This window comes from Acipenser ruthenus, chromosome 8, assembly GCF_902713425.1.
Source record: "Acipenser ruthenus chromosome 8, fAciRut3.2 maternal haplotype, whole genome shotgun sequence".
NCBI classification, from domain to species: Eukaryota; Metazoa; Chordata; class Actinopteri; order Acipenseriformes; family Acipenseridae; genus Acipenser; species Acipenser ruthenus.
The window spans coordinates 32,311,198-32,330,906 of NC_081196.1; the positions used below are offsets into that span (position 1 = coordinate 32,311,198).

General features: G+C 36.9%; 1 protein-coding gene across 6 annotated transcripts in view; it reads left to right on the forward strand.

The window, feature by feature from the left end:
* The window catches only part of LOC117407404 (serine/threonine-protein phosphatase 2A regulatory subunit B'' subunit beta-like), a 54,162-nt gene that overhangs the window by 23,577 nt on the left and 10,876 nt on the right, over positions 1 to 19,709 (forward strand). For 5 of the 6 annotated variants that reach the window (XR_009329356.1, XR_009329357.1, XM_034012391.3 and 2 more), the window contains 5 exons: positions 9,386 to 9,571; positions 10,515 to 10,618; positions 11,655 to 11,757; positions 16,466 to 16,540; positions 17,816 to 17,902. Coding sequence is in view for 4 of the 6 variants with exons in the window: in XM_034012391.3 (XP_033868282.2) it covers positions 9,386 to 9,571; positions 10,515 to 10,618; positions 11,655 to 11,757; positions 16,466 to 16,540; positions 17,816 to 17,902 (555 nt within the window). In the remaining 2 variants the exon portion in view is untranslated. Of the gene's footprint in view, positions 1 to 3,376; positions 3,775 to 9,385; positions 9,572 to 10,514; positions 10,619 to 11,654; positions 11,758 to 16,465; positions 16,541 to 17,815; positions 17,903 to 19,709 lie in introns of those variants that run through there. The other variant, XM_034012393.3, reaches the window with a different exon arrangement.

The following is a 19,709-nucleotide window of genomic DNA, read 5'->3' on the forward strand; positions in this document are numbered from 1 at the left end:
AAGCACTGGTAATAATCTGAAGCCGCAGTATTGCAAAATAACAGAATCCCGTTTTTACTTTAGAAATTTGTTTTTATTTTTTTAAAAAATGTTTTACATTTAAAAACTTGTTCTTTTACTAAAATTAATTTTCAGCTTTCATATTGAAGCTTGTTGTGTACTACTCATTAAAGCAAACCAAGTAGGAATTTGCCTAAGACATTTTTCAAGTCAAATAAGCTTATTTGTGTATAAATAATTACAATAGTTTAATCTTACTTTAAAGGCATGCACCTGAATTGTAAACTGTTTGCTTATACTCTCCCTGCCATTCTGTGCAGTCAGCCCTGGTTAAAGATGTAAATAATGTACCCGATCCGAAGCAAGTGTAAAACTTGCCTAATATTAATGTAAAAAATATAAATATTTCAAAATTAGCAAGAAATGACTTTTTGCACTAGCAGCAGTTACATTATTGTTTTGTTCTCTAACTCAAAGGACCATATTTAGAATCAAGCACAAAGGCAAAGACACAATTTCTTAGAGCAATGAGACCATTTTAATGGTATAAAACAAGAAACAACTCTTGACTGGTCCTTCCTGCAACTAAGTTTATACTGTTGAAATTGTTTTATTCAGCAAAAAAAAAAAAAAAAATTATTTGCATTTGCTTCATAGTGAAGTCTTTTTTTTTTTTTTGTAAAAAGTGCTTTTGACATGGCAAGTATTTTGAACTGCCTTAAACTTGGGGAATTACGTGGCTTATAGGTCTGTGTGAATTGCCTATACCGCCACAGAACCGTCATATTTTATGCCTTCTCTGAACCACCTTGCGGGGTGGTTCAGAGATGGCACTGAACAGTCATGTGTGAAAAGCTGTAACGCCACTGAAGCGCTATAGTGGGTGTGGTTTCAAAGTCAACGTGCCACCTCACTATAGCGTAGGTAGGTAAGGAGCTGCATTTGTGCCGGGGCACAGCCCCGGAACCTCTGGGCGTGCAGAGAAATAGTGCCGGTACCTCATAAAATCTCATAAAATGCTTTCTTTTTAAAATCTCAACACAGTTGTATTAAGTCTGCAAGTTCTTGCGTGCGCGCTAAAGAGACACAGTTCGCTGCCACGTTTGTAGCCTACTTTAAATTACTTTACGATTTCAGCTTGAGTGCCTTTAAAGATGACACTGGCTGTAACTCTGTTGACGTTTTTAATACACAAATAAGCTTACTTGATTTGAAAAACATCATGAACGATACAAGCAACTTCTTACACTACTTGGTTTGATTAAATGAGTAGTACACAACAAAATATGAAAGCTGAACATTAATTTCAACAAAGTTGTTGCCAATTTCAACGTAGTTGTTGCCAATTATTTTTACTATTTTCTCCCAATTTAGAATAGCCAATTATTTTTTAAGCTCAGCTCACCGCTACCACCCCTGCGCTGACTCGGGAGGGTGAAGACAAACACACACTGTCCTCCGAAGCGTGTGCCGTCAGCCGACCGCTTTTGTTCACACTGCGGACTCCCCATGCAGCCACCCAAGAGCTACAGCGTCGGAGGACAACACAGCTCTCGGGCAGCTTACAGGCAAGCCCGCAGGCCCCCGGCCAGACTACAGGGGTCGTTGGTGCGCGGTGAGCCAAGGACACCCTGGCTGACCTAACCCTCCCTCTCCTTGGGCAACGCTTGGCCAATTGTGGGCTGCCCCCTGGGAGCTCCCGTCCATGGTCGGCTGTGGAATAGCCTGGACTCGAACCGGCGACGTCCAGGCTATAGAGCGCATCCTGCACTCCACGCGGAGTGCCTTTACCGGATGCACCACTCGGGAGCCCCTCAACGGCAACTTTTTAATGAAAAAAAAATATTGTAGCCTACTTCAATAGGAACATTAGCCTGCTATATTATATTAAACCAAAACAATAAAAATAAGAACAATCCGGTTCTCTTGCCTTTTTCAATGAATATAATTTACTTAATAGAGAATAAAAACATACTAAATTAACAACTACATAGTCTAAGTTTAATTAATCGTTTTTGTAATCTACCAGCGGCTTGTGTTGCATACACACGCTGATAATAGTGGACCGTGGGTCAAACCAATGTTCGTGTTGGGGTGCGTTTTTTTTTTCAATCAATGTCTTCCTTCTGCAGTGCCTCTGAATGCTCTTTTAATTTGTTTGTTTTTTTAAACCATTTAAATGCAAAACCACAACAAAAATGTATACAGGCTTTTTTATTTTGAATTATTTGTCCTGCTGTTACCTTTAATTAATTTCTCTGCACGCACTACTACTTCGTATATATGTATATATATATATATATATATATATATATATATATATATATATAGAAGGCTTGAAGTGTAAAATAAAACAGTGATCATGTTCACCATGTAGAGTGTGATATATAGACATGTGGGTCAGTTAAACAGTTAAATGTACAATTACAATTTTAGTAATAATTAACAAGTCATACAGTACTGATGCTGTATTTTTATAGAACACTGATTTTATAGAACACAGTTTAAATGTAGATGCATTCATAGGCGTCGACCACGTATATTGGGCTAAAAATGTTGCCCAATAATCAAAAGAAATATGTTTTATGCACAGTATGCAAAACAAATACAGTAGTGTTCACGATTTGTCATTTATATCATTTAGATATAATCAGGGGTTTGCATTTTTTGAAAAAAACTTGTTGTCCAAGGGACAAAATGCTAGAAAAATCTACTTGCCCCCTCCCTGTCGCACAAAACACACACAACGGACATGATCAGTGTATAAGAGTCCCCATTTTTTAATGAGGACCCTTAAAAATTTCATCAAAGCTCATTAAAATGATGTGTAAAGTTCACCAATGCTTATAAAAGGGTAGTTAGCTGTAGTAACTACTGGAAAGGGCGTGTGTAATTTTGTAAACTTCCACTTTTTTACTTCCTTTGTCATGCAATATAGTATTGTGCAATCACTCCCTACTTAAAAATAAATAAGAAACCTTTGACTTGAACAGATAATTCTGCTGTCTGTTACTTTCAGGTTTCTTACACACAGAAGTGAGTACTTAATTGATTTATATGAACCTGGGGAATTCATCAGGGTTTGCTGCCACGTGGTTCTGATAGGATACCATTAAGGGCAAAACGTTAGCAGACCTTTCAGCGACCCGCAATAAACCTTTGCCCCCCAGCTGGACACTTCAGTCAAATCGTGGGGGGTCTGCCAAAAAAGAAAAAAACAGCCACCAAAGTGGGGACCTGCTGTCTTCTTGGCATTCTGCTGGATCCCAGGAGTAGGTATCTTGTATCTGCTTGGTTCCAAACAACAGGTTTGTTTCTTTACATAAGCTTCTATGCAGGCTGTGGAATGCAAACTGGGAAGGGCAGCTTCCCCCTCCCCTATCTCCCAAGTGACTGTTCAGCATAGGGCTTTCTGATTTCAGCCAACTTGTGTTTGTTGTGTGGAACAACAGGCTGAAGCTGAGCTGGCTCTCAGAATATCACAGGACTAAAAAGCACAGCTGCTGCTTTGAGTTAAGTGGCTAAAGCTTGATAAAAGAAATAGAAGATACCAGAGATTACACAGTGTGTTTACTGGAACTTCAGGGCAGCTTTCAGTGTGTATGTGCCTGTCTTTCTGGAGGCACAATGAAATCGGACATTATAAGGGTGAAGGACATTTCACTACGACAAGACCCAGACCTCAGGAAGGAGCTTGCACTGTTGGCCCGAGGATGTGATTTTGTTTTGCCTTCCCGATTCAAGAAGAGACTGAAGGCTTTCCAGCAAGTTCAGGTTGTCTCTATTCTCAGTTTATATGGGTGCTGTCAAGAGTGTTAATGGCAAGAAAAAGGCTTTCTAAAAAATGTAATGCCCTGACAGGATTTTTTTTTGGTGTGTTACTCAACAGTATTATTTTGGTTTTAGGTTTGCAATAATTTTTAAAGTTAATTAAAAAAAATGTACATAACTTCAGTATGAGAAAATCTTCTTGTTTAAATGGCATTAAGCAAAGGGTAAGTGTATTTTAGCTGTCTCTACTGTCTCTACAGGAGTGCAGAACAAAGTTTTAATGTTTTACTTTGACAAGAGCTTCAAAGAGGGGGTGGGGGGGGGATGAATCCATTGTAGGAGAGTGTCTTCCCTTTTATAGACATGTAAGAGACTAATTGAGCAAGGCATCTGTTATAATTATGCACAAAGTAAAATGTGCCGATCATTGCTGGGCAGTGTGGATGGAAAAATAAATGTTTTGATTTTACACTGTTGTGACTGACTTTAGCACATACAGTAACAATATAGCCTATACTGCATGTAATATTTTTCCATGTAATATTTGTGTTCAGGAAATGTGTTTACTTGTACAGTACCAGGCACAAGTTAATTTGGTGCACGTCTGGCAAGTAAAATAAATTTGTTTTATAAAATGTCCTGAAAATCACGACTTTTTTGGATCTTTCCTATGACCTACATAGAGACTTTAATAGTTCCACAGCCATTACTGGGACAAGGACTGTGTAGCTAATCTAATGTTGTCCTTTCTGGAGATGTCGGCTGTATGATATTATTATTATTATTATTATTATTATTATTATTATTATTATTATTATTATTTATTTCTTAGCAGACGCCCTTATCCAGGGCGACTTACAATCGCACGCAAATACATTCAAGTGTTACAATACAAGTAATACAATAAGAGCAAGAAATACAATAAGGAATGCTACTATGCTATTTAAATGTACTAAAGTAGCATATTTTTTCAAAATTTCTTCTACCATAAGGGAAATATCTCGCTAGCAAAAATGTTGGTTTTCAATGCAAACTTTGTAAACAGAACAGGTCAGTTATGATTAAGACCTACAGTAGGGTATAATGTCAACAGGGCTGTTTTTTCTGCTGATTGCCCAAGGTTAGTGGCGTTTCATTGGCTGGTGCGCCACTTGTTTTTGGTTTTAAGGTAGCACTGTATGAAATACTGTAGATATTTTTTATGTTAATAATTGAGTATTATTAGGTCATGGGTTTTCTGTTGCATTGCAGCATTAAAATAAATAAATACATAAACTCTTTAAGGATCAAGCGTTTTTCAGTATGATGCTTCCCCAGGACCAAGTTTTTTTTTGTTGTTTTTTTTTGCTATAGTTTACTCTCTTACAGGAATTCACAAAAACAAAAAAAAATCTATTTGTTTACTGTAGAATCTTGCAACTGGTGTCCTTTTTTTCAGAATACTCTGGCAAACATTATAAAGTGCTTCAGAAACCATATTTCTCACAATATTTCCAGTATTAAAGAGTTATGTGTTAACATGTTTGAATTTTTTGACTAGATTCAGTTTTACACACTGGTTTCATAGTGCAGATGGACACATGGCAGTTATTGGCCGTCAGTTTAACACATATAAATACAGTCCTGTGTTGTTTAAAGGGATGATTGGCATTATATTCTGTAAAATGTAAGGCATACTCATGGTTTTAAGTTGCTTATTAAGAGTGCTCATGTCCCCTCCAAGACATGGGCATAAAACCATCAGTAGCTATTGTACTTGTTACTGTAGATGCTTGCAAATAAACATATCATTTTCCTTGTCCGATAAGAAACTTGATACTTCAATAACCAAAGACCCTCTGGAGGCCTCCTGACTACAGTAATTGTAACCCTCTCACTGTTTCTAGACAAGTACATTTTATGGGTGGTTAGGTAGCACTTACTGTATTGGGAAACAAAAAGCTGTATTGTACCAGCAGGACCACAGGTTTGAATGAGTTTGAGTTCTGTCTACAGTTACCATAAATATGTACATATAGTACCCCAATACACACTTTATGATATTCTACAAGTATGTTAAAATTGACATTTTGTTTTCTGTACACCGTACAATTTCATCCTTTTCTGTGTTTTTACAAGTCAGAACTGCCAATTCAGTTCTTTGCTGGCTCCAGCTCTGTGAGGAACCCCCTGCTGCTAATAATAAAAAAAAAAAACTTGTTCCATCATTTCTGCCATGTTTAGAAGCTTGGCATTTTGCTGGCCAGTTGGCTGTATAACTCGGGCCAATTTTGACAGTATGTTTGAGATGGTGTTGCAGATTTTAGTGTGGGACTGTTGGTGACTGTGTACCTAACTGAGTTGGATGGTAGATGTAATCCTTTAAATGCCTGTGGCCCATGGCATTCAAACAAGTTATATCCAACTTGTTTTTATGACCTATTGATCCATACCAGAATTGAAGTAGCAATTCTCCATCTCCTGGTTTTAGCCTTGTAATTGATTTAAATATGTGTGAATATGTGAATTTTGGCATTAGGTATTGTTTACTAAAAATGTACCTTTTTACAGTCACATTTGTTTGAACTTCCAGCACTGCACTTTCACAACATCATATACAGTGGCTCTCAAAAGTATTCACCCCCCTTGGACTTTTCCACATTTTATTATGTTACAACATGGAATCAAAATGTATTTAATTAGAAGTTTTTGTCACTGATCAACACAAAAAAAAATCCATAATGTCAAAGTGAAAAATAAAATCTACAAATTGTTCTAAATTAATTACAAATATAAAACAGAAAAATAATTGATTGCTCAAGTGTTCACCCCCTTTGCTATGACACACCGAAATAAGCTCTGGTGCAACCAATTGTCTTTAGAAGTCACATAATTAGTTGAATGGAGTCCACCTGTGTGCAATTAAGGTGTTTCACATGATTTCAGGTTAAATACACCTGTCTCTGGGAGGTCCCACAGTTGGTTAGTACATTTTCTAACAAAAACTACATCATGAAGACGAAGGAACATTCAAACCAAATCCGGAATAAGGTTCTTCAAAAGCACCAATCAGGGGTAGGATATAAGAACATTTCCAAGGCAGTGATATCCCCCGGAGCACAGTAAAGTCCATTAATAAGAAATGGAGAGAATATGGCACAACTGTGAATCTGTCTAGAACAGGCTGTCTTCAAAAATGGGTGAGTATCCGGGCGAGAAGGGCACTAGTCAGGGAGGCCACCAAGAGACCTATGGCAACTCTAAAGGAGTTACAGTCTTCCACAGCTGAGCTGGGAGACACTGTGCATACGGCAACAATAGCCCAGGTGCTTCACAAAACTGGCCTTTATGGGAGAGTGGCAAAAAGAAAGCCATCATTGAAAAAAACTCACATCAAATCTCGGCTAGAGTTTGCCAGAAGACATGTGGGAGACTGAGACCAAGTAGAAGAAGATTCTATGGTCTGATGAGACCAAAATAGAGCTTTTTGGTCTCAACGCTAAACGCTATGTTTGGCGCAAGCCTAACACCACACATCATCCTGAGATCATGCTATGGGGATGCTTCTCTGCATCAGGGCCTGGAAAGCTTGTGAAGATAGAGGGCAAACTGGATGCAGCAAAGTACAGAGAAATCCTGGAGGAAAACCTGCTGAAGTCTGCAAGAGACCTGGGACTTGGGAGAAGATTCATCTTCCAGCAGGACAATGACCTCAAACATACAGACAAAGCCACACTGGAGTGGCTTAAAAACAAAAAGGTCAATGTCCTGGAGTGGCCCAGTCAAAGCCCGGACCTCAATCCAATTGAGAATATGTGGAAAGAGTTGAAAATTGCTGTTCACCAAAGGTCCCCATCCAGCTTGAGCAATTTTGCAAAGAAGAATGGGCAAAAATTGCAGTGTCCAGATGTGCAAAGCTGGTAGAGACTTATCCAAATAGACTCATGGCTGTAATTGCTGCCAAAGGTACCTCTACCAAATATTGACTCAAGGGGGCGAATACTTATGCAATCAATTATTTTCTGTTTTGTATTTGTAATTAATTTAGAATAATTAGATTTTATTTTTCACTTTGACATTATGGACTTTTTTGTGTTGATCAGTGGCAAAAACTCCTAATTTAAATCCATTTTGATTCCATGTTGTAACACAATAAAATGTGGAAAAGTCCAAGGGGGGTGAATACTTTTGAGAGCCACTGTATCTCCGACACCATTTAAAATAAAAATAAATAAATAAAAAAAATCATGTTTCAGGACTACAGCTATGGCCAAAAGTTTAGCATCACCTAGAATTTTAGAATTGAGACAGTAATTTAAAAAAATTATATACCGTATATAAACATAATTTACATATTTTATTTAACCATGTAATCAAAGAAACTGCAAAATGAAATCGCAGAAGTCTACTGGAAGCCATACTAGTAGTACAGTATTTCATGTTAGATTTCAAAATGACTTATTTTTCAATTTGTCGGTTTTTCGTAAGTATATGGAAAACTACAAAGTGGTATGAAATTCAGTATGTTAACGTAACATTATTCAGCATCTTTCAGTTGCATTATGAAGCAAAATGTGTTAATTCTATAGGGTGATGCAAATCTTTTGGCCTCTATATAAATACAGGCAAAATGTTCCATTAACCTTGATTAACCTTCAGCCTGACTGCCATATTGTGGTTTCTTTCATTTTCTTACAATAGCTATATATATACAGTGCATTGTGTGTGTTAAACTATTCTGAAGTACAGTAACATTCATAAAATAACGATAAAAAACGATTTACAAATTGAATTGGTGCAGTCTAGACACAAACTGCACGTCTTATATCGGTGGCATTTGCATCATATTTCTAAATATTATTTTATTTTTTGACTTGCAGATTTAAATTGACGGTGACAGTGCTGACAAGTCATCACTGTTTAGACAAATGGCAAGCCCAACATATTTGTGGTGATCAGTAGCCTATGTCCTAAGAGAGAAGTTTTGATCATCAAAAAGAACGTCTCATGAGTCTGATAAGTTTCCTTTTAATTTGGGAAACATTGTTTATTTCAGAGTGCTAAATCAATTTGCTACTTGATCTTCAAATGCCCCCGATTTAATCAAGTATAGCATATCAAGCAACGCTTTAGCATGTGACCCCTCTGAAATATTTTAATGATTTGTCCCTAGCTGTTTAGGAAACGGGGTAAAAGGTATTGAATCAGCATTCTGCTGTTTGCTATTTTTACATGATAATTATACAGCCAAATAATTGATCCATTGAGATGAAAAACAGTTATGTGCAATTTTAGCAGAGATTGTGCTAAGCTGTTAATCTGGTTCTGTTGGAGCTAATTGTTGGTCTGGATATTGGCTACCAGTACACCTACAGAAGGTACGCATGATTCAAATAATGGAACTTGGGTGCAAAGATTTTAAAATAAATCAATATATCTCAAACATGCGGAGTGCACATCCTGCGTGGTTCTTTGTCTGAATGATTTGAAAAGCTAAATATGATGTACAGTTGATAATAAGGATACTGTATCCAAAACTTGTGACTAAGATTCCAGTAAAATAATATACATTTTAATAAATCCCAAGATTTTTGTTAAATCCAATGGTACTGAACAATGTTTTGTTTTTTTACAGGCTCAAGTAAAGAAAGAGGAACCCCTAACACCAGCACTAAGTGAAAGCATTCCAAAATTTTACTTCCCTCGAGGACGGCCTAAACCAAATATCAACATTGACGCTCTAATTTCCAGGATAGAGAAAACTTTTTCACAATTCCCAAATGAAAGGGCTACTCTGGAAGACATGGGGAAGGTAGCCAAAGTGAGTATGCATTAAAATGGATCCAAACGTTCAAACGGCGCAAGTAGTTTTCTTGTTAAACTACAAGCTAAATGTAGTAGCCTGTTGACACATGTATACTGTAGCAGGTATGACAAAGTGATTCACTTTACAATGTAAAATGGTACTTTGTTTGAATTGCGTCCAACTGCATTTGCCCACTACCGTCCCAAATATATAGCCTGTGTACATGCCTACAGTACACTTTCACATAAAGATTTATCTTGTTTAGAATCCCATTTATGATGAGTTGACAATTTTGGTTCGAGGGCCCACAGGGAGAGCTACATTGGCCTTTGCACTCACACAGGGAAACCATACATTGCAGATTTTAAAACCAAAACAGCAAACTTGGTCAAACAATGATTGTATAATGTTTTAAAAAAGAGAAAGATGCAATAAGATGATTTAGCATGAGATTAATTCAAGCATATCTTATTGTCATCATTCTGGGGGGGGGGGCGGGACTGTCTGGACAACTTAATGGATTGTCCTGTATACTGAATTATATGCAACAAAGAATGAAAGAGGAAAATTGTCTGTTTACAGTTTACCTATGGTGCTTCATAACCTGCACTCATGTTTGGTTGTTGTTACGAGACCCTGCTGTGTCTATCATATGAATCAGTGGTCTTAGCTGATCAAGGGCAGCAGTGTGGCGTAGTGGTTAGGGCTCTGGACTCTTGACCGGAGGGTTGTGGGTTCAATCCCTGGTAGGGGACACTGCTGCTGTACCCTTGAGCAAGGTACTTTACCTAAGTTGCGCCAGTAAAAACCCAACTGTATAAATGGGTAATTGTATGTAAAAATAATGTGATATCTTGTAAAAATTGTAAGTCGCCCTGGATAAGGGCGTCTGCTAAGAAATAAATAAATAAATAAAAAGGGAAAAGCGTATTTTTAATGCACAGTTTTTGTCTCTTAGGCCTGTGAGTGCCCACTCTACTGGAAAGCTCCATTGTTCTATGCCGCTGGTGGGGACAGAACAGGATTTGTGTCAGTTCACAAATTCATTGCAATGTGGAGAAAGTAAGATATGCGTTTTACAGTATTTCAAGGGTTGTTCTTGTATGGTGGCACCAAAAATACAGTTACGTTTTAACATGCTGAGTTCTAGGAAGTATATTTGTTTCAAGTGTGTTAAGAACAAGTTCCCCTCGAGCTTCAGCTTCGGAATTAAGAGTTACTGCTTCTTTTAGTTCTTTCTGCAATGTACAGGGGCAGCAGTGTGGAGTAGTGGTTAGGGCTCTGGACTCTGGGTTTCCACAAAGTTTTTATTTTGTGTTGAAGAACCACAAGTGCAGCCCGCCTCATTTGGCCACCAAAAAAATATTTAAAAAGGCAAGGGAAACAAACCAATTTTGCTACAGAATACATTTCAACAAGGAATTGCATTAGTTCCATTACTTAGTTAAGCACAAGGTGGTTTCAATAATACTTTCTGATTTAAATATAGGCCTACTATGTGATAGTTTGGGATAGTCAGTCTATTTAAAAAAGTAGGTAGGTGTTTATTTTTTAAATTATTTGTATATATTGGCAGCAGTGTGGAGTAGTGGTTTGGGCTCTGGACTCTTGACCGGAGGGTCGTGGGTTCAATCCCAGGTGGGGGACACTGCTGCTGTACCTTTGAGCATGGTACTTTACCTAGATTGCGCCATTAAACACCCAACTGTATAAATGGGTAATTGTATGTAAAAATAATGTGTAAAAAAATAATGTAATTGTATGTAAAAATAATGTGATATCTTGTAACAATTGTAAGTCGCCCTGGATAAGGGGGTCTGCTAAGAAACTAATAATCATAATAATAATATTTTGTATTGTCCATTACCAGTACAACCCTGAAATGTGCCTTAAAAATACCCTCTACATAGTCTTTGGTGCCTCTGTATTTGTATTTTACTTAAGTTTTATAAATTATATACATTACAAGTAAAACCATTGAGATTCTATTAAGTACATGGTTGTACTTATCTTAGCTAGTATGACAAGATATGATCTATTATATGTACGTCTTATCTGGGAGAACTATTAAATATTTACATTATTTTATTTTTTGCAGAAAAATACAGACCTGCCACGATGATGCAGCAAAGTTTGTCCACCTTTTGGCCAAACCAAGCTGTAATTATCTAGAACAAGAGGACTTGATTCCATTCCTTCAGGTATGGCTGCACTTCATTTGAATTCTGAGGCTGCTGTTTTACTTTTAGTTGTTTAAAATGGATGCATACTAGATTATAGAATACATTATAGCAGTGGTTCCCAACCTTTTTCAATGTAGGGACCACCTTGGTGTTTGGATTTTTCCCAAGGACCACTTGCCATGCATTTTTTCACAACAGCATTTTGAAACTAATTTTTATACATTTAGAAAGTAAAGTATTTATATAATGTACCTAACTTAATGAGATTCCTGGTCTTGAATCTCCAGGTCAGCAAGGAATGTTGTCATTTTGATCATTGAAAGTTGCTGATGGTAAAGTTCCTGTTTTGTTTGACAAAACCTCCTGACGAATAATGCACTGGGGCTTGTGTCGTCCTCGGATCCAGTAAATGTAAATACCAGTATTAGTCCCTGCAACCGTTACTTTGTGTAGCAAATTAATCTATCCATTTCTAACTCAACTTATTGTACTCAATGAGTCGCCAACTTCGCTCAATGTACATTTAAAAAACACCTGAATACAAAGAAGCTCGAATATATATATTCATTTATAAACACACCTGTAATACTGTAAAAGAAAACAGATAAAGGGGGAACATGCAGACTACATACATATATTGTAATTATACATCACATGGTTAAAGCTATTTGTTGTGTTGCTGCTTAGTAATATTAGTAGCACAACGTGTGATTGTGTTGAAATGGGTTTTTGCAATAACTGCATAACTGTATTTTGTGAGTTGTTTGCGGACCACCTGGAGTTTGCTTACGGACCACAGGTTGGGAACCACTGCATTATAGGAAGTTTCATTTTAAATTCAAACAATTGTTTGATTCTTCTAACAGTTTTTCTGAATCTCGTATAACAATTGCTAACAATGGTGTTTATAACCATTGCATTAGTTACTTTAGTTTTTTTTAGAATTCCTCTTTTGAGAGCTTTGCAAAGATACAGCATCAGTAGAATAGAGAGAATTATAGTTTTACTAGAGACCTTTGGAGGAACTAGTGTATACCTGCAGAATTCCTTAAAAATTAAACAGTAAATTGAAGAGAATATTTAATATGAAATAATGTACAGTTTCAACACTGGAGCACTTGGAAATGGTCTGAGATGTAGCCTAACCACTGTTTTATTAAATTCTTTCAGCTGCTTTGATTTGTATGTGAAACCAATGCAATCTATCTTTTTGACTTCCCACTCTGTAGCTGGTTATGTGCTGTCTGGGGACAGAGATTTGTATTCCAGTTTGTATAGTAGACCAGGCTATATGTGTTCAAGTTAGTTTGCAGAAGCGATGTATTTTGGCATCTAGCGTTTAATTTGTATTGTGTGGGTCTGGCAATGGATTTGACTGTTTGGATAAATTAAATAAGTATTGCTGTGGAGCAGATGTGACTTTCCCAGTAGATTCGTAAGCAGAATGATTTATGTGGTGTTCTGTTATTTAATTTCATCAAAATAGGGTCGTGCATTGTGTTTATCTGAAACTAAAACTAGATTTAATTTAGACTATTTTTAATATATAAGTAGGAACTTTACAACTGAAATGAAAGGGCCACAAAACTAGCATAGTATGTGGTGTACTGTGAAACCCTCTTAATGTGTTTTCGGTTTGCCTTTTGTTTTTATATACACTTCAAGTGGTTGACTAAATAAACAACATGGTTTTGTTGAAAGATTTATATTTCAAATCCATGCTTCTGTTGCTGATTTAGTTCTCATCATTTGTTAAACCGATCAGCCAGCGAACAAACTTTTAGTTGATTTATTTTTTTTATTTTTTTTTATTATTATTTTTTTTAAGAAGCCTGTCAAGGCTGGACTACAAAGCTGATTTTGTATCCTGATGGATGGACTTATCTATTTTACTGTTTTTTTTTATTTATTTAGCAGACGCCTTTATCCAAGGCGACTTACAGATACTAGGGTGTGTGAACTATGCATCAGTTACAGAGTCACTTACAACTACGTCTCACCCGAAAGACGGAGCACAAGGAAGTTAAGTGACTTGCTTAGGGTCACACAATGAATCAGTGGCTGAGGTGGGATTTGAACCGGGGACCTCCTGGTTACAAGCCCTTTTCTTTAACCACTGGACCACACAGCCAGATTTAACCCCAGATTTAAAATGAAAGTGCAAGCCAGGTACCAGATTTTGAAAAAAAAAAAATTTCTTATGTAACCCCTGAAATTGCTATAAAATACTATTAGACAGAAAATAAAAAGAGTAAGTTGTGGAGTTCCAAAGAATATAGCGTTATACAGGGTTAGAAACTCACGCTCACCCTAGGCGAATTAAATCTGATGAGAACTAGTTGATGTTTGTGTCGCAGTAGTCCTCCTGAGTGAGTACTTCAAACAAATGTACAGATATACTCTCACGTTCACAGTCTTGCATTTAAAAAATGTGTGGTGTAGCAGTTAATAAGCATCTCCCCTGCAATGCCAACCCCATGGCCTTTATGTTTGTATTCTCCCTCTGTGTGGGATGCAAAGTTTATTGGGCGTTTGTTTTATTTGAAGTATTTACAGTTAAATTTCAGTTTTTGTGTTTGTTCAGCTACAAAAAGGCACACGTAAACCTTATGTTATTACTTTATGAAAACGTGTCTCCTTGCCACTGTTTACTGTGAAGAAACGGCAATGGCAAGGAATGAAAAAAAATAATAATAAAAAAATGTCAGCTTTATGTACTATTTATTTCAGGAATAAACAAAACAGCATGTAACTTGACTGCTATTTGGCATCCTTTTATTTTGTAGTTAATTCACTGGGGTAAAGCAAGGGCTACACAACTATAGTGCCGGAGGACAACACAGATCTGACGGCTCCACTGCAGAACCACAGGTGCCCTATCGGCCACAGGGGTCGCTGATGCGCGGTGAGCCGTGGATTCCCCTGCCGACCTAAGCCCTCCCTACCCGGGCAGCGCTCAGTCAATTGTGCGCCGCCCCCTAGGAAGTCCCGGTCACGGTCGGCTGTGACATAGCCTGGATTCGAACCTGCGATCTCCAGGCTATAGGGCACATCCTGCACTCCGCGCGGAGCGCCTTTACTGGATGCGCCACTCGGGAGCCCCCAGGCCTACACAACTTATTATTTACTCCTGGGATATTTTTCTATTTTAACGTGTTATATATTGTAAGGTCTTGTTGTAAAATAGCACACACATAGGGACCACGGCCACGCCCCCTGCCCCTATGCTGTCTCTGCCTGCGTTCAGAGCAATATAATGGCTTTTATTACTTTTTGAAAACGAACGAATATCCGAACGAATATTTAAATTGAGCGAATATCCGAACATGAAAATCCTGTGTTTGTCTCAGCACTAAAAATAAGTAAGACACCCACATTTGATATGTACTTTTTATTTTAAGAACAATAAATATTTATTTTTGAAAAGAATAACAGCAACATCATACACAATAAAAATAAAGCGTTTTTGTAAATAGCAAAACATACAATTAACTAAACAATGTATTTGTAAACAGTATAATGCATACAAAACAGAAGATTTCTGAAGAATAAAAATAAAGTTTTTATAAACAGGAAAACATACATATGCAAGATTTGTGATAAATGAAAAAAACTTTCTTTAAACAATAACATGATGTGACAATGCAGCTAAGTGGTGACGTCAGTCCAGAAGCAGGAACTACACAGACAGGTAGGAACTTAGGTGCAACAGCGCACTGCGACGCTGTTCTTATTTCAAACAAAATATAAGATTTGAACAAAAAAACAAAAAGTCTTGCCCCTTTAATAGTGTGCAGGGCTCTCTTCTGCCCTGCCACACATGCACATAATTACTATGACGCTTACGCACAGAGATGAACGCTGGGGTGTATTGCTCTATACTCCCGTGCCAAATCAAAGGATGGTTTCGGATCCAGGTTGTCTTCATCATCATCATCATCTTCACAAAATAAAACCTTCGATCACACATCAAACTGTTCTTTATTTCGTCTCTGAATCCATCTTATATATTGACATATTTCATTTGCAATAATAGCAAGTAAGTTATATCAATATAAAATAAAAGTAAGCAAGTAATACTGCAAATAAACTGTACCAAAATGAAAGTAAATACTATATATACACCTCATCAATGCTTTGCTGCTGTATCTTCCATTCTTCTCAATGCACTCAGAGATGCAAGTGATGTTTGCGCGAAATGCGATTTAATAAAAATGTCACCAGACAAACCCCCAACTGCAAAACAAACATTCCACAGCACCAACACAGCCTATACAGCATGAATACTGACAGACCAGGCTGAAAGAAACCCTATAGAATAGACGGCAAACCTTTGATTAAGAGAGTGTAGAAATTCCTTGATGTTGCAGTGAGAGATCATATTCACTGGGTAAATGGAAAACTTCATTCTAATGTGGTTCCTTTGCCAGTGTTGTCAACTTAGCACCTGACACCAGATGGATGAGTTTTGCAGCTGGTAGCTACTTGGGGGGTTTTGTTGAGCATAACAACTTTAGTATGGTGTATGTTGATCTTGGACTAAATCTCTGTATTGTATAAAGATTTCATGTATTGTTTCTCTATTTCACAGTGTGTGTATCTACCAGTGTGTGTGTATATATACAGTATATATATATATATATATATATATATATATATATATATATATATATATATATATATAAAATAAAAAAAACATTATTTTCCACTTGCTTTTATATTTCAGGATGTGGTAAATACACATGCTGGTCTCACATTTCTAAGGGAGGCATCAGACTTTCATTCTCGTTATATTACCACAGTAAGTATATACATTTGTGCCTTTATCTTTGTATACATACAATATGTTTGTGTGTGGGTTTAGTATGCATACAACATGTTTGTGAGTGGGTTTAGTCAAGTACTATCACAGAATTAATGGTCAATTGCAACGAACTTGAGAATTTAGTCCTTGGTTCTTTACTAAGTACTAGTTACTACCGTACTATCCTAGTACCAATTCCATCGAAAAAATACAACTTTAGTACAGACCTCAGAGTTAAACTGATCATTTTTGCTTTGTGTATGGAAAATGGCCATGATTGTGGGCAGGAGAGTAAGAGAGATGCTGCATTCTTTCATATTCCAGCTATAATTTTAAAGCTCTATTTTAGTTGTTTTATTACATTTGTCTTCATTATATAAGTGTAAAATTATAATAGTACACTTTGTGTGAAATAACATATTTGAAAAGATGACATTAAATTACTCTGAGCACTGAAGAGAGTGACTATACAGCAGATGTCAATTGCATTTTTCTTACACTCAATGCAAAGATATTCAGTATCTGAAGTTGAAAAGAATAGTTTGCAAAAATTAGAGAAATGGTCCTAATTATCATCCAAGCAGTTTTATAACTAAGTTTCTTTTTAGTACTATCACTGAAATCCAGCAGACAGGCTTTTTGCTAATTGTTTATTTTATTTTATATAAATCAGCAATTGCAGTGAATGGTATCTAAATAAATGTAAAATATACTTTATTTGCACATTCAGAATTGTTTCTCCATGCTTAGTAATTTCAAATCTAACCACTTTGTTTAATACATTGAAAATACACATCAAACATGTTCAATTCATATGAATAACAAGTTACCAGAGCTCTTAATCTAAAGAATGACTGGACTAACTTAATACCTTGTTTTGTAATCCTGTAGGGGGCAAAAGACGGATACATTGTAACCAACCTGCAGTCTATCTGGAGGCACTCAATTAGTTGCAACTGAAACTATCCTGCAGTCTAGTATCAGTACTGTCCTCCGTTTTAACCAAATGATCATCTCCAATTAGTACACTACTTTTAGTTTGTTGCAATTCACCCTAACTTTTTAAAATATTTGATACTGTTTTTTCACTAACACAGTTTTACCTACAGTTTTCCTTAGTGTTTGGTGGGAAGGATCCAGCTGTGATTCCAGAACTGATATTGTCATTGAAGCAAATTAATGTAATTTCCTGTTCTGACTCATCTTCTCCTCTATTTTGAAATAATTGTCACAACATGTTTATTTTTAATCTTCTTTTTTTTTTGGTTACAGGTTATTCAGAGGATATTTTATAATGTAAACAGATCATGGACTGGAAAAATAACTTGTTCAGATCTCAGAAAAAGCAGTTTCTTGCAGGTCTGTTTACATTTTTTTGTATTCTTGTTTCTTAGTGCTACCATTTTTATTTTACAAGTGCGTTTCTATCTACATTAAAATTCCACACACTGTTAGGCCTCACACACACACACACACACACAGTGTAGTTGGTGCAACAACAGCATTAATGTACTGCACTTGCTGCTGTAGAATTGCAGACACACACTTTTCCTTCATACTGAAGTCAGAACTGCACCAGGAGCTATTTTCATATAATTTCCCTTTTTTCCAACATGGGAATTACGAATGAAACATGTAAAGTACTGTACACATGAAACCGATTGTCTCATTAAACAAATGTTTATTATTTTGAATATGGTCTCATGCCTTCAATGTGTTTTCTTAGGACACTTTCACACCTAGTTTACTCGCAAGTGATTCAAATCATAGTTCACTTGCAAACAAACAACATTTTTTCAGGTTTGCTTCGGTTAGTTTCACACCAGAAACATTCAAGCGAACTTGAGTTTCTTTAAAAGTGAATTTGAATTTGCTTGTTTGGTTCACTTGCAGCTTCATCCAGACTAGAGTTCCATTGATTTCACACTGCATATTTCCACTCGGCTCTCTTGCTGATTACTAGAGCGGAAGTTCTCTCTGGGAAAATGTTTTCCCTCATGCCCAACATGGAGAATACCTCACGTAATTATTATTATTATTATTATTATTATTTGTTTATTTAGCAGACGCCTTTATCCAAGGCAACTTACAGAGACTAGGGTGTGTGAACAATGCATCAGCTGCAGAGTCACTTACAACTACGTCTCACCCGAAAGACGGAGCACAAGGAGGTTAAGTGACTTGCTCAGGGTCACACAATGAGTCAGTGGCTGAAGTGGGATTTGAACCGGGGACCTCCTGGTTCAAAGCCCTTTTCTTTAACCACTGGACCACACAGCCTCAGTGATGTGCAGTTGTCCATGTTCTTTTGGTTTATTTGGCATTTACAACATCAAATCATTGCCGAAGAAACAGAGCATGCCGAAAGAGGCTGGTGTTTAGAAGAGGTTTCAAGGAAAGGCAAATATTGATAATAATAATAGCTTATTGTGATTGTTGTACGCGTGACAGTGTGGTGAGATACAGATGCAACATAGGAGCTGGTTTACTAAACTCGGGTGGAGCAGCAGAAAATGAAACATTAATGTGTATACCGCTATGTCTTGGCACAATGTATCCCTGCAAGTGTATATGGTGCAATTATAATGAAGCCAGATGCAATAAATGTGCTAAATAATTATTCAATTGTCATTTTCATATATTTCCTATGACTTTTCTTAGACTTGTGACATAGTATTTTGTTGTAATGTGCTGTTGTGTACATGTGACATTATGATGTTCTTGTCGGTGTTTGTGTCCTTGTATTGTGTCTAGACAAGCCCTGCATTGCGTATGTGTGCGACAGTGGCAAGATACTTTTTGGTGCTTGCTGAAGTACGTCTCTTCCACAATTTGCTTCACTGTTTGGAGCGTTTCGTTTCCAAGTGAACTGGAGTACATTTGTTTTTACATTGCAAAAAGTTGAAACGGAGCAAAGTGGCAAGCACACGGAGTCCCCTTCCAAGTGAACCGAGACCATCATTTCAAGTGATCTTGTTTTAATGCACATCCTGGTGTGATTAAGTGGTTCTCTGAGATTTCACATATAACTCCAAGCGAACTGAACCACATTTCAATCCACACCAATGGGGCTAACAAACTAGATGTGAAAGTACCCTTACAATGGCTTGCTTGCAGATATGTGTATCAATTTACAAATCCTTTTTGGCAAAGCAAAACTGTAATT